General features: G+C 36.3%; 2 protein-coding genes across 5 annotated transcripts; one reads left to right on the top strand and one right to left on the bottom strand.

Moving 5' to 3' along the window:
* The first annotated feature begins 6 nt into the window (after positions 1–6).
* LOC112522787 (phosphatidate cytidylyltransferase 1-like) lies at positions 7–4,887 on the top strand. Its single transcript, XM_025132093.1, has 10 exons — positions 7–256; positions 696–847; positions 985–1,126; positions 1,307–1,463; positions 1,591–1,638; positions 1,709–1,795; positions 2,962–3,090; positions 3,163–3,219; positions 4,387–4,470; positions 4,543–4,887. Exons 1-10 carry the CDS (start codon positions 72–74, stop codon positions 4,630–4,632), a joined length of 1,131 nt encoding a protein of 376 aa, XP_024987861.1. The 5' UTR covers positions 7–71; the 3' UTR covers positions 4,633–4,887.
* A 4,109-nt stretch (positions 4,888–8,996) lies between these two features.
* LOC112522703 (alkaline ceramidase-like) lies at positions 8,997–14,952 on the bottom strand. Of its 4 annotated transcripts, none has more exons than XR_003070218.1 (4): positions 14,788–14,952; positions 12,005–12,349; positions 9,576–10,177; positions 8,997–9,215 (listed from the first exon to the last, which is right to left on the bottom strand). XR_003070218.1 is itself a non-coding variant. In XM_025131997.1 (4 exons), exons 3-4 carry the CDS (start codon positions 12,256–12,258, stop codon positions 9,664–9,666), a joined length of 768 nt encoding a protein of 255 aa, XP_024987765.1. In that variant the 5' UTR covers positions 12,259–12,349; positions 14,221–14,277; positions 14,788–14,931; the 3' UTR covers positions 9,396–9,663. The 4 variants fall into 4 exon arrangements, 3 of the variants coding, with proteins under 3 accessions (XP_024987765.1, XP_024987764.1, XP_024987766.1); XM_025131997.1 differs by lacking the exon at positions 8,997–9,215 and adding an exon at positions 14,221–14,277 and having other exon boundaries at positions 9,396–10,177; positions 14,788–14,931; XM_025131996.1 differs by lacking the exon at positions 8,997–9,215 and having other exon boundaries at positions 9,396–10,177.
* Positions 14,953–15,794: the final 842 nt, after the last annotated feature.

Raw genomic sequence — 15,794 nt, 5'->3', positions numbered from 1 at the left:
AGGTTCCAGGTGATGTTGACCAAGCAAATGGAACCAAGTTACTGGCAAAAGATCAAAATAAGTACAAGTCAATGTTGGTCCGTGCTTATTCAACTATTTGGATGATTGGTGGCTTTATATTTGTTGTCTACATGGGACATCTCTATATATGGGCCATGATTGTCATAATACAAATATTCATGGCAAAAGAGTTGTTCAATCTATTAAGAAAAGCACACGAAGATAAGCAGCTCCCAGGATTTAGGCTATTAAATTGGTAAGCAAATGATGTTTATGTTAATATGCTGGTATTGTTCTTAGAAATATAGGTTTTGACCAATGGCTTTGTGGTTTTTACAAATATCTGCTGCATGGCACTTCATTTTGGCCTAGATTGATACATTAATAAGCTCATTAGAAATGTATTCTGTTATAGTTTTTAACATTCAAAATTACATCTTTTATCTGCACAACTGAGGAGCAGCTTGAAATGTGTGATCAACCCTACATTACTGAGGCAGTAGGCTATTTCTGTGTTTTCATAAAAAATGTGTAATACTTGGCGGTTAAACCATGGCAACGTCATCCTGTTTTATCTACTGTTGAAAGATGAAGACAAGAGACTTAGTTCTTTGTTTAGCTTTATATTTGGGATATTTATCATACATGCCACGGGACAGAGTGATGTGATTGTTGTTCTTTCATGTTCGTTTCAGGCACATCTTCTTCACAGCGATGCTATTTGTATATGGTCGCATTCTTAGTCAACGGCTCGTCAATACGGTTACAACAGACAAGTTTTGGTAYAAACTTGTGGGCAACCTTATCAAATATCATATGGTTACCTGTTACTTCTTGTATATCGTAGGTCTGTCATTTCTGTGATTTTAACTCTTTTTTTTTTCACACGGTTGCTTATTAGACCTTGATGGTCAACAAGACACTCATGAATTACTTTTTGGCGAGTTATGATTGAACTTTGTTCTCCCTTTTATATTGGTTCAGGTTTTGTATGGTTCATTCTTTCACTAAAAAAGAAGATGTACAAGTATCAGTTTGGGCAATATGCGTGGACACACATGATCCTTATTGTGGTTTTCACCCAGTCCTCCTTCACAGTTGCCAACATTTTCGAAGGAATTTTCTGGTATTACAACCAGTAGCCCTTACATTTCATTATTTTGATATAATTCTAGCTGTTGCTGGCTCACAAAGCTCTCTTTGATAACTATACTTCTGTTTCTGTTGAATTCAACAAGCAACTTCAGCAACCAAATGAAAATATTTCAGCTTGCACAAGTTTGAATAGAACCGAATTGTAATGCAGGTTCCTTCTTCCAGCATCACTGATTGTCATCAATGATATTGCTGCCTACATCTTTGGTTTCTTCTTTGGAAAAACTCCATTAATCCAGTTATCCCCTAAAAAGACCTGGGAAGGATTCATTGGAGCATCAGTCACAACGATTATATCTGCCTTCGTGGTGGGCACCATCTTCTCTGAACTTGTATAATCCATACAAACATGACGTTTTTTTGTGAATCAACTGATGAATTGTGTTATATTGCTGCAATTTGGTCATAAATGTGTGTGATCTTGATTGCCTGCAGCTTGCTAGTTTTTTTGGTCGCTTCCAGTGGTTGACATGCCCTAGAAAGGTGATCCATCTCTATTTAAGAAGCATATTTATTATTATCGGAGACATGTTTTAATAGGATTCTGATGCAGGACTTATCAACTGGTTGGCTTCAATGTGAGCCTGACCCTCTATTTAAGCCGGAGAGCTATGCTTTACCTGGAGAGCTTCCTGAATGGGTAACTTGAAAATATCAGTATCTTTGTTTCATCCAGCTTTATGTTTATATTATCACCTGGTATTATGTGGTTGAAGGGAAAAGCTAAATCCTAAATCTTTAGACAGCCCACAAACTTCACAGTCCGGTTATTTTGTCAAGGATTTATTACAAATAATGTACTGTAGTTAATAAAATTACTGTTTTAGACCAAAGGGCCTTTGGCCTAGCGGTTTCGTAGTTCTTGGCCTCCTCAGAGGTCAGGGGTTCAAACCTTACCAAAGGTGAGGAGGGTGTGTGAGTTTATTTGTTGCATTTGCCGTATATAAATTATATACTTCAAAAAAAATTACTTTTTTAGGCTAGCAATGGACTTTCAAAATACTCAAATACTTAAAAGTAAATGTTTCAGGCCACATTTTATCTGTTGACATACATATTGATGATGTGGCACACGTAATAAATGATGTGGCATTTTCTTTTTACTTATTCCACCTCACCAAAACCTACTCATCGTCCCACTCAATTAAATATCCACTTCCTTTTTAGTTTTTAATTCCTTTTTTCTTCTTTGTTGAAGAAACCCAAAGAGTTTCACAACAGAAAGTTAAATCATATGAATAGAACATCTGAAGCAAATGAACTCCAACACAAATTCCATTAAATTCACAATGATCTCCACCAACTTTTCGCATCGAGAACAACACTAACTGAAGGAGAAGGTCTTACAATATGTCAATCTTGGCTTGATCTTACATGTTACAACTTTTTTGTCATGTGACATTGATGATTGGCTAACTGATTTGGTTTCCTCCATTTAGTCCTAGAAAAGAATTTGTCTTTGCACCATTGAAATAGTTTGAAATTTAATCATGTATAAATCTGTAGTTCAATTGATGATGTTAAATCTCTGTATGCTGCAAGCTACTTCTAAAACAGATTGAGAATGGATTTGGTCCTTGAATACTCCTCCAATGAGAGAATAAGTACTGAGCCTATCTTGGTAGTTTTTGTGCCTCAACCAATGAATTTTATACTAGTTAGGTGTTGTACCCTAATATTGATGATTTTTAAACCAACCTTGTCTTAGTCATCATGTTATTTTCAATAATGTTGAATCTGCTTTTAACTTTGGTTCAGAATGGTGGTAGTTCACTCTAACATTATTTTGATGCATGTGTTTTTCAGTTCCCATGGACAGAGATCCAAATTCTGCCAGTGCAATGGCATGCATTGGGTCTTGGACTTTTTGCTTCAATCATTGCCCCTTTTGGTGGCTTCTTTGCTAGTGGTTTCAAAAGAGCCTTCAATATCAAGGTGCAACTTGTTTCCTTTGGTTCAAGTGTTCATAAAATGTCATGTACAATTATTTACTTTGTTTTTGTGTAGGATTTTGGGGATAGTATTCCTGGACATGGTGGGATGACAGACAGAATGGATTGTCAGGTGACTTTACTCTCTTATCATTAGGGGTATTATTGTCATTAAAAAGTATACTCATTACATAGTCCTACAACTTTGTGCCTTTCGTGACTGATGGAGTAAAATATTCGACTGTTTTTACAGTATTTGAGATACCCTCGGGTGAAAAGGCAAATATATAGATCTTCTCAACCCAAATCATCATTGTTAATTTGATTGTAATCGGTAATCATGGATAAGTCGATAATTAAGCTTGGAAAGTTTCGAAAGAAGAAATTGTGGATTTTCCATGAACATTTTGAAAAGAAAGTGCTCCAATTTCTATGATAATTTAACTTCCTCCCTCATGGTCCCTTTTCAGTTCATTTTCGGAAGTTCCGTTAAATACACATTTGGATTGATATGGGACTCTGCACCTGTTTAAATTGTACTGTGTCAGCCTGTCAAGCGAGAATCTCCCGAACTGGTTTTGCCAAATTACGCCATAGTTACTGCAACAAAAGTGGTTCTATTAGGCGTCAAATATGTATAAATGTTCTTATTGATTGTTTTATATGACTTAAGTTTATAGGGCCATACAATTATGAGTCCTATGTAAGGGTGTTACAGTAAGTTTATTAGACGCTTTGGGCGTCCTACCATGTTTTTTAGAAAACTTTTGAAATAAACCGTCATATTAGCCTCTTTGTATGACATTATTTGAAATAAGTGTCTTCTAAAAAACAGGTGCCCTATAAAAAGGTTTGTTCATAGGACACTTCTCAAAAGTGCCCTATAAAAAGTTGATAAGACACTTTATTTTAAATGTCTTAAGAAACTTGTTAGGATGCTTGTACCCGTCATAACATCTTATTGTAAAGCTTTTACACAAGACACACAATTGTTTAGTTATATAAACTTAAGTTTTATAAAACAGTCTATTAGGACATTTAGACACATTTGACATTCTATAAATCTGATTTTGTCCTAATGAGGTTTTAAATAGTCCATGCAGCTTTAGCCTAAGGAAAAAAGGATTGGGGCACCGCCCAGTCATTGACCTGCCAGCTGAGCCAGATAATCTCTCCATGTGGCCTAAAGAATGCTCTTTTTGCAGTATGCTAAATGGCATACAGACTTGTTGAATCTTTTCAAAATAATTTACTTGATGTCGAATTTGATTATTGATTTGTCGTGTAACTTGACATGCAGATGGTGATGGCCGTGTTTGCATACATCTATCACCAGTCGTTTATCGTGGCTCAAAGCGTATCCCTTGGGATGATATTAGACCAGGTATGCCACCCGGCTTTTGTTTAAGATCTGGATTTGGGAAACCGTTTAATTATGACGTGGATCTTTTTTCAGATTGTAATGAATCTCTCGTATGAGGAACAACGAGAACTATACTGGAAACTTGGTCAGATCATTCAGGACCGTCAGTTTGGTGAATCCTGAAGAACACGAAACTTGGATTAAGATAGATGTGTTGTGAAGTGGATCTGGGTTCGTTGGTTAAAATCAAGAGCTTGTAATCTATTCAAGCATATCATGAGGTTTGTATGTTGTTTGTTTCACAAGTTGATGTCTTAAAAACACTTGCAGTTTAAACACACGTGTAAGAAAGAGAGGTGTAGAGTGTAATTTTATCCCTTGTATTTTGATTTTTAGACCTTGTTGAGATCTTATAAGAATTTTTGGCAAATAAAAACAGAAAGGTATACCTTAAAATGATGAAAGACACTCATCTCCGCCCTGCCCATCAAACAGGACAAACCCCTAATGAGGAGAGCCCCAAAATAAGCCAACTCACCACCAAACCAAACCAAACCACAAACAAGCAAAGAGCACAAGACAGCTCCGAGTGATGGCCAAAAACCGGTCTGGTCCTAGTTGAAAATCTCAGCCCGGTTAAGGTTAACCTTACTCATAACCGGTTATAGGTAACCGGTCCCTACCCAAAAAAAATTATAGAATTTTTGAATACATTATAAAATTTGTAATTGGGTTACTCAAAAATAAAGTTACATTCAAATATTCAATTATTTGAAAATACGCTTATTCATCATCGGTTAACCATGTCGGATTGATTTGAAGAGTTTTAGTCTCTTGAATTCTTCTAATAACCTCTTGGTCATCAATAGCGAGTTCCTCATTGTCATATTGTGAATAAAGTGCCGTCGGTATTGGTAGTTCGCGGCGTGCTTAGTTCCATGGCGATTTCATTTTCTTCCACCGCTTCAATCTTCACCTCTAACGATGTCGTGTGTTGAATTTTATCAATGCTATCCAAGTAATCCTTCAAACAGATGCAACACTCCACGGACTTCGGGCTTAGTCTTGTCCGGACGTATCGAAATGATCCTGCCACTAAGAGAAAAAACGGACTTCAAAACTACGGTACTAGCTTGGATTGTTGGTATATCACGTGTCATGCATGACAAAACCAAGAATTGAGGTTACTTTTGTTTCCAAAAATCTAATAGATCAAATTTTTCAAAATCTTCGACATCATTTGCGGGACAAGAGGCTACAAAGCTAGTGCACATACATATTTAGTTCACCCATATCATTATCAAATCTACTTTTAAATTAATCATCAACTCTTTTCGACTTTGGCGATGACCACTAGAAGAACTAGAACTTGCAAAAAATCCACGACTTGAAGAGCTTTGTTGTTAGTTTCGTCCCCCATTAAAATGTTTATAATGATCAAATAAATCTTGAAAATTACGATTAAACAAACGTCTTTGTTCCGTTGAAAAAGAATTATCCATAGTCGTATCTAAACCAAATGTCACACATATTTGTGTAATTAAAACTTCAACACCTGTAACATTTAAATACAAGTTTAACTTCGTAGCACAATGGAAAACAAATGAGATGCTTATAAAATATTTTAACAATTTCTTTTTCATTGAACTCGTCAACCTTCCCCAATCATGATGGTCTTCGTATTGTACAATCTTGCCAAAATATATAACTGATTTATAAGTAAAGGGCTTGTTGGATAATAAATACCGGATAAAAGTGTTTCGCATTTTTAAGATCGCCTAAAATATCGTACAATCCTTCAACCACGGTCAATCAAGATTCCCAATAGAATTTTGTTGGTAATAGTGTTTATAAAATGGAAAATATAATTTTTTTTTGTTTTATCAAATTTTCAATCATAAAAATAGTCGAATTCCATCTAACGAGCATATCGAACATCGGTCACAAAGCTTTAAAACCAACGTCTTCGCAATATTTTCTATATTCTGCATTCATTTTCTTAACCTTTGTGAAAATTCGCCATAAAATAAGTCTAAACTGATCTATTACGGGTTTACAGGTATTTAAACCGTCTTGATCGACTAAATTTATTATGTGTGCACAACAACGTGTATGAAATAATTTACCGTTTAAAAGAGGTGTCAAATGATACTTTAATTTTTCCAAACATAGATTGTTATTACTAGTGTTATCAAATGAAATGCTAATTATTTTAGCAGATAAATTATAAGATGCAAGACATTTTTTAATAAATTAAAAATTGATGTACACCCGTATGTGGTGCACCACAATGTTCAAACGCGATTACACGTTTCAATAAATGCCTTTATTGCGGTTCAATCCAATGTATCGTTATGCATACATAAAACCGGCAATCCGTGTGGTGCACTCTATACATCACACATTACAGAAATGTTGTTAGGCAAAAAAGAAAACATTTGTTGCATTTCACTTCGACACATTTTCCACATTTTAATTGCATCACGTCTAAGGGTTTGACGACTTACCGGCTTGTATCGTGGTTGTAATGTTTTTTGGATCAACTTCGTAATGTGAGGGTTGTCGAAATGTTCGAAAGGCAACCCGACTTGAATGACACATTGTGTTGTCATTTTTCGGTTCAACTCGGCATCAAACGACCATATTTGACCTTGAGTATCAAGTAATGGTTGGCTTGAATCACCCCCCAACCTCAACCCCGAGCACGTTTTTTCGGTGTGCCGCCTTAAAGTAGAATTTCCTTCCGCCGTAAGGAGAGCTTGGCACATTTTACATTGTGCCTTTCTTTTCCCGTTCGTGAGGATCACCAAGTTGTATGAATTCCAAATCTCGGACTTTCGTCCGTGCTCAGCGAGAACTTGGGCAACTTGTCTGTTTAATACATCATGTTCTTCACTGGCCATTATGAAAGACAAAAAGAGAAAGAAATAAGAATTGTGAAGTGGAAGCGGGAAACGGGTACGAGCCAAAGTCACAAAATATAGCAAGAAACCAAGAATTGTGAACGTTTTGTTGCGTATTTTGCGTTTTGTAAGTTGGTATGTAAATCCATACCCCATGACACTTGTACATAGGGTTTAGAAGGTAAAAAAGAACAGAAAAACAGTCATAAACTTGAAAAAACAATCATAAAAACAGCTATATTTTCAAAAGCGGAGTCGGGCCATGCCCATAACCAGTCTTAGTCGGGCCGGTCCTTCAAATCCATCCAAAACTGAAACCGGTCGACGGTCCTATAACCGGTTCTTACCGGTGTCAAGCCGGTACAAAACCCCTCTTTTTGCTTGTTTTAACCATTCTCTGTTTCTTGCTTTTTTACTACATTTTCCGTCAGAAGATTTTAATACTTTTTCCATGTCTCATAATCTCATTTTTTTTTTAAATTGTTTAAAATCAAACTCGATGTGCATAGAAAACTAGATTAAAAACCATGTATGTTGCTCCAGTATTGTAACACCACAACGAAGGAGATCGAATAACAGTGTCAACTAATAATTTCAAACTCAGGAGCCGTTTACCTAACGCTTACAAGGTAAGTAGTTGTTAGCAATCAAATGACATTTGGCCTAACGGTATATAAGTCCTTGGCCTCTTAGGAGGTCAAGGGTTCAAACTTCACTTAAGATGAAAAAGATGCATGAGTTTATTTGTTCTATTTGCCGTATATAAAGATTATATACTTCAAAAAAAAGATAGTTATTGGCAAGAGTCACCATCCTCGATTACCTTTCTCAATCCTTCCGATGACTGAGTTGGGGCTTGAAGAAACCTTAATTGCAAAATAATTAACCTTTGAATGCATCAAGAGTAGCTGGTTCATGCATAGAAATAAGAGCCATAGATAGGATCTCCACAGAAACAAACAAAATAACTGCCATTGCTTTGCAAGCAAATACCAATCTCATATGTAACATATAAAGCAGACAACACCACAAAGTATATAATTCAACTCAAGGTCTTTGTAACCAAATTGACTCTAAATCAAAACAATAGTAGAACAAATACCAGGATGCATTGAAGAGACAAAAAGAGTTAAGGAGAATTAAGACCAAATAGATTCAGTATGTGTAGCAACATCATGATGTAAAAGTGCACTATCCCATCAAGATCAAAACCCTCGAACAATAACCAGGTCCGGAAAACTCGAACATCATCACACCACACCACACCACACCACGCTACTTTGAGAAACAAGGTAGTAGTAGGCCCAACAATTCCAAACAACAAAAACTCACAATACATGTATGTATGTATCTATGTATGTATGATCATGATTGCATAAAACTTTTTGCTCACTGAAAATGGTCTTGGAAGGCCTTGTGCATGGATGAACATGAGGAGAAGAAGATGACAGAATTCAGTGGAGAGAGATGACAAGGAGGAAGAAGCGATAGACAGGGAAGAATCAGTTGGACGAGAAGGAATCTGAACGTCAATAGGAAGAAGAATTGCATGTTGTAACTACCCAAGATTCATGTGGAGAGTTTACCAGAACGAATATTTCCTACGAAATGATAGCATACACATTCAAATAGTATCAAAATTGATTGCTGTGTGTTGACAAAAACATATCATTCAATATTTTCTCCATCAATCAATCCTTCCATAACAGGTTTATATATAAATCAAACCAAACCTATTCAAAATCCTAGTCTGAGCTCTATAGTCATAACCCCAAACCAAACACAAAAAAGGGGATTCTTTGAGATATAGAAACAACTTACAACCAGCACTGGTGGTATACATTGCCATAGTGCTGGAACCTCCTGCAAAACATTATCATATGTTAGCAAACACAAAATCTAGCAAGTACGCTAGCTGTTGTTGGCTCATAAGTTAGTTGTTAGCTGATAAGCAAATCACATTTGGTCCAAGGTCAAGGCGAAGTTGAGCAAAAAAAACAACCCAAAAAGTGGAGTATTACCATGCTAAATAAGATTATGTAGTGATAGAATCATTCTCCTTTCAGAAAGTAATATTCATTGAATCAAACAAATTGTATCATAAAATGATATCATCATACAAAATTACATTCTACTTTCACAGCTAAAACTCTCGACAGCCTAGTCCAATTTTTAATAAAATATACTTCAAATCCGACGGGGCAAAAGAACACGGTAAATTACCTGCTGCTACCTTTGTGGCTCCCAAAATCTTGTATCTACCTCCATCACTGATAAAAAATCATTTCTTTTCCTGTTTTCCATGCTCCTTTTACCGTATTTTTGGTTTCTCAATCCTCACATAGGGGAGAATTCCCATAAAATAAACCACTTGTGGGCTCCACTCTCGTTGTTGTGCACGGCAAAACATCAAGAACGTGTTTGCAAAGTAAGAGTTGAAGCCCATGAAGACATGCCACAAGGCATGACCCTGTGGGTTAATTGGCCAACCAGATATCTGGCTGCAACAAAACCGATCACCTAACCAACACAAACTACCAAGGAAGAGGGTTGCAAAGTACAATTTTGCAAGCCTCTTGGCAGACATATCTTGTGTTTGTATGTAATACTTGTACATCCGAGGAATGCACAAGAGGCACAGAATCACGTAATGAACCTTGAAACCAATATCAAACCGAATCACCGAATGGAGAACAGCAAAAGAGACACCATACAGGAAGAGAAATGTGGGCATGGTACTTCGGTAGTGCCAATCTGGTGAGTAGAGGATATATATGTACAGGAGCATTTCCCATACCATTGGAGTTTCATCACTTTGCTGCTGCCTGCAAAAAGGCCACCCATTGTCAAAATTAAGTACTATGAATCTATACAAATCACCTTTCTCAAAACTCCTTGGTCTTCTTGATTGCCCACCAATCTACCTCTGACACATCATCACTTTATTGAAGAGAGAGAATAAAAAGATGAATTAAATAAAGTAATGATGTGTCGAGAGTTAAACGGTCGGGTGGGCAACATGCCGTTTGGGGACATGTGATTTATATTCTCTGGGAATGGTTGCCTTAAAATTACAAAGGGTCTTCTTTATAGTATGCATATTTAATTCATTTAACAAACTATGAATTATATTGCTTAACACGCACGAGGACATATGGTATACACCCAAAAAAGTGAGAATAATATTCCACTTTTCAGTAAGTTCTGATTCTGATGTAACGAGGAGAAGCGGAACCCAGATAACGTTCATCTTAAGGCAATGTAAATGATTTAGGCATATCCTCAAATGAGGCGTTTCATTTTCCTACCTATGAGAAAATATCATTATTTCCTTTAAAATCTTTCTTTTTCTTTTCTGTCATATCCAGTTTCCTTTTACTCCTCAAGTCTCATCCAATATTTGATATATTGCAAATCATGTACACGACAAGTATAACAACTAAAATCTGCTACTCCATATTAGTGTCCTACTTCTATGTATGTGCATTAGGATTTGTTCTGTTTCTGAAATTTAAATTGGCATGCCACTTAGGATTTTACCCGAAGATGGCTGTAGAAGCAACATTGTCACTTACACCAGAGATGGAGAAGGTTACCGTTTCATATAAGAACAAATGAGTTTTTTGTTCAAACGAGGGTTCCTATATAAACTTTCTTAGGTGATTGATGATGTAATTTGGTTTTAGCACCCAAATAAACTTTCTGAAGTTACAATTGTTTATGTGGTTTTCCTTCATTTTCCATTCTGTGAATCTGCATTCTGCAATCAACCACCATCATACTTTAAATTAAAAGGCTCAGGCCAACATTTAGTACGTAAACCGCTGGATAGAATTCCCCCACCCCACCCCCTTTGAAGGCCTGAAAATAAGACGAAAAGTCAGACCCATCCCTGCTCCACAATGTTGAGAACCATTTATTAGTCTCACACTTCAACTTTGCCAATGAGAGTATTCGGGTTCGCCCAACAACTATAAAGTATGCCTGAATCTAACTGGGGTTCACAGTAGGTGGTGGAGGGACTGAATCAGAAGAAGGAAGGAAGAGGGTTTCTAGCTGTAAGATATCTAACAAAACCATCATCAGCTGTCCTATAGTAGAAGTGTAGAACAGTTGTTACTGTCTTACCGCCATAACGTGAGCAAGGTAAAGGAATAAATCGGAAGGTCAGCTGTCTAGATAACAGATTTTATATGGATTCATTTGGTTCTTTTGATTCTTTGCTCAAGCCAGATGATGAACTTATCATGTCTGGTTCCTCCTTCGGGGGATGGATCCACAAGAATTAGTGCACATTTTGGCCATATCTCCATCATCTTCCTTTGGCTAACCGGCATGTATTTCTAGAGTGCTCGTTTTTCCAATTATAAAGCATGGCAAAGCTATCCATTCTTAAGCTATAGGCCCACTCCATCTCCACTGGATTTGTTCCCAGGAGTGCCCACATAAAAAGGAACCTTTGTTCTCGGTTAATGAAAGAACCCAATACATGAAATTTCAAGGTAAACTCAAGGAAATAACATAAGGAAATAAAATATAGACAATTTAAGAAGATTGAAATAGAACATATAAAAGAAATAAATATAGAAAACAGGAAATTGTTATGAAAAATGAATATTGCAGGTGATGCCATGATGAAAAATGGTACGTACACATGTTGCAATGTGGCATGATACATGATGCTTCCGATAGCAAGTGCCATATTTGATAAGTGAAGAACACTAAATCTCTTCTCAAAACGTTGTAGCAACGAACTTAGAAGGCCAACTAGAGCCAAAAGAATGCACGGAACATTTGAGATGGTATTGTAAAACTCAGCAACGTAAGAAGAATACACATAATTCTTTTCACACCACTCATGGGAGGAAGTGACCGGACCCCAAAAGCTTGATATACCATCTGCCATATAAAAAATATACGTTGTCACCCAAAGTATACAACTATATCATCACCTTCAAACTGTTACCGTTCCTATTAGAACCAGCAGCTGAAGTCACCTGCAAAAAAAAGAGACTTATGAAACTTTAGCAATCAATCCTCAAGACAGATCATTGCCCACAAAGAAAAGGGTTTTTAACAAAGAACAGTGACAAATGCTTTTGGTAAGAAAATTTCATATAGCTATTCAATGACTAGAAGATATATGGTCTCGGATGCAAAGAAAATAAGGAGTTGGGACAACCAAAGCAGTAACGGAATGCCATCTTCAGCATCTACTATAAAATAGGCAAAGTTATGTATTCCACGATAATAAAATCATGTAGCCTGCTTCGCAAGAATATGAAGGCTCCATCTGATGACAAATAAATCTCACATCTAGCTTACAGCATCTATATGGAGCAATTATGGTTAGCCAAAATCCTGGATAATTTGCAACATGTATTACCTATCAACATTATATATCCCTCAAGTGGCAAGAATGTCAACTGTTCCTGAAGCCATAAGACCTCCACTAACAACAGAAAAGTAAGACATTTTCATTCAATTATCTATCATCTTTATGCAGCATCATAATCGATAAGCATCGGAATCACTATATATTACTTTTTTCCTCGTTATAAGATAATTGATGACTGAAGACTGAAGAGGCAGAGTGGCACTTGATTTTTGACAACTAGTTCAAACTGAAAGCAATTCCACTTGCCATTTATTTATACGAACATCAACTTCTCCAAGTATTCTTGAGAAGACACTGTGTTGGGGCTAAAGTACATGTGACAGCACAAGTTTATGTATGCAAAGAGAATTGTCCTGTGATCAATTATACTTCCATAAAAAGCTCTATGCCCAAATGCCACTGAATTAAGGTATTTATCAATGTTTACTTCACTTAACCCCCCCCCCCCCCACCCCCAAAAAAACACGAAATTTCAGAAAATCCACTTTCTAATAAAAGTATGTAACCGTAAAAATAAGAATAATGAGAAAATCTACCTAGATGTATAGCCAAATGGTAAAGAAACTGAAACCAAGGTTAAAAGGATAATGGAACCTATTAAAAAACAACATGAAAATTACGGAGGAGAAAGCACATGGATTGTCATCTAAATAATCACAAACACCAGAACAATGAATGATGACTTCTAAAGCCCAATCATCATTCAGTTCATTGGATCCTTCAACGTCTTCTAGATCAGAAAACCAAACCCCTTCTCCAATTCGTCAGGGTCTGAGGGATGCCCCTTTGTGAACTCATCCGTTGCTACTTGTTGTCTTGTGCCAACTTCCCCTTCCATGATAGGTGTCCCGATTTGACTTCCAAGAGTAAAAAAAGCGACTCCAACTTCTAAATTAATAGAACTTATTTGGCTTACATGCAGTATTGAATAACAAATAAATAAACAAGACACAGCATGAATAATAATAACATTAACAGGTTGTGGTTGCGCGTCCATGTTCAGCAGAAATTCTACTTAGTAGGTAATTCCCCGTAGATTCACTCTCTCTCACAACCATAACACACACACGCACACAGATTCAGTAATAATAAATACGTAGAAATCCTAGAGCTTGGGTAAACATCTCCTTTAGCAAAAAATTGTCCAAAAGTGTCACCAACCATTCTCCTACGGCTGACACGTGCAGTAAATTCAATCTTGATGGGAGTAAAAAGAAAGGCAGAGTGTAAGAGAGTTTCTATCTTCTTTGATAAGTCAAAAGTGTTCTTTTCTATTCTAGAACATGGGTGACCAACATGCTAACTATCATGCTGCCGAAATTTAAACTAAAATATTAACAAACTGAAGTAAATACGTGAAAGGATAAGTCCAAGTTCAATTTAGGTCAAAAGTAGGCTATTAGGAAACTTATTATGGAAGACAGAGAGTATAATATTCACACGCAAACCAAAAAGAGGCACAAACCATACCTGTATGCTTTATGCTACATTCTCTTTAATTATGTCCCATATGTGAGTCTGTAAAGACTGTAATAATAATACACCGTGGATTACTTCACAAATTGAAAATCCAACAATGTAAATCCATAATAAATACCATAGCTAATTATGAAATATTTACGCCAGTAGTTGGGAGGGAGGGATTTGAGGCATATAGTTTCAAATGAATCTCATGTAGTTCAAAATTTTAAGTAACTTGCTCTTATTCACAACCCAAGCCGTGGAATTGGAGTATCCGCAAAATATTATCACTACAGGTTGTTCTTATTGTGTGATTACACATGGGTAAAAAAGCTTTCAACTTCCTTCTCCAAGTTAGGGTTTAGCGAGATGGTAATAATATGCCGACAAAATTACTACGCCGTATCAGAACTTCAACCTGATCCCAGATCCAATCATACAAATATGACACATGATCAAGCCAGATGCAATCACTCGAAACAAAACAAACTTTTATAAAGATAAACACTCCAAATATGACGAACATCAGTTAATTGCATACTCTTTGAAAAGGAACCAGGAAAATGATGAACGGACCTGCATTCGCATTAAATCGCTGGTTCTTCGCTCTGAAAATGGGAATTTGCGTGTGCGTAGATCACAGGTTTCTCCCTCTGAATCTATGTACTTACGACTGTATGTGAATTAGGGATTGGATGGGAGCGATGGATAACGACGAGCGTCAAGGACCACATTTTACCCTTTTTATAGGAAATTGGGTACGTGACTTTATATTGGAAAATCAATTTTGAACACTCCAAATTCGAGAATTTATGTACAACAATTTTATGGGATCTCTAAGTTAATAACTTGACAAACCCTCATATTCCTATATGTATATGATTTTGAGTTAATAGCCTTTGCAAACCCTAGGTGTGTTCGGTTTTTATTGACTTGAGTTAATAGACTCGTAAACCTCATTTGATTATATTTAAAAGAGAAAGTTAATGTCTATTAGACAGAGGGAAGAAATCCGTTGGAAATGGACAGATATGAGAGACGAAAAACCGATTGAAAGAAGTCTATGGATGAGATTCGTTAAAATAAACAAACGTTTGGGACGAAAACCGAACATTTCTCTTTTTTTTAGTGAATAACATGCTTTGTCTTTGTGGTCGACGCTTTTTGTTAGATTTGGTCCCTGTATCAAAATAATTATGGATTTTGAAACTGTGGTTTGCATTTTTCCGGTCCTTGAATACCTACTCTGTTAAAAATATAATGTTAGGATAAGGGGAATTTTGATTATTTCAGGTTCTTATGTGATTTTATATTTGTGCGTTTGATATGCAGACTAGATGAGATAGGACGAGACAAAAAAAAAATAGTCTCATGTTTGGTATGTCATATGAGATAAAAATCAAATAGGACAAAAACTTGATTTCATAGGACAAAATTTATTGTTCCACCAAAATAGGTGGAACAACATGGACTAAACCATAAGATCACAATATTACCCTTTTCTACATCATCTGATACTAAATCTAATCCATAATCGGTCGACTCCATCTTGCACGAACTCGATTTCTCCATACTTCACCGCC

This window comes from Cynara cardunculus (genome assembly GCF_001531365.2).
Source record: "Cynara cardunculus var. scolymus isolate 2C chromosome LG 12, CcrdV1, whole genome shotgun sequence".
Lineage (NCBI taxonomy): Eukaryota > Viridiplantae > Streptophyta > Magnoliopsida > Asterales > Asteraceae > Cynara > Cynara cardunculus.
The sequence above is the reverse complement of the archived record's forward strand: the minus strand, read 5'-3'. Positions and strand labels throughout refer to the sequence as shown.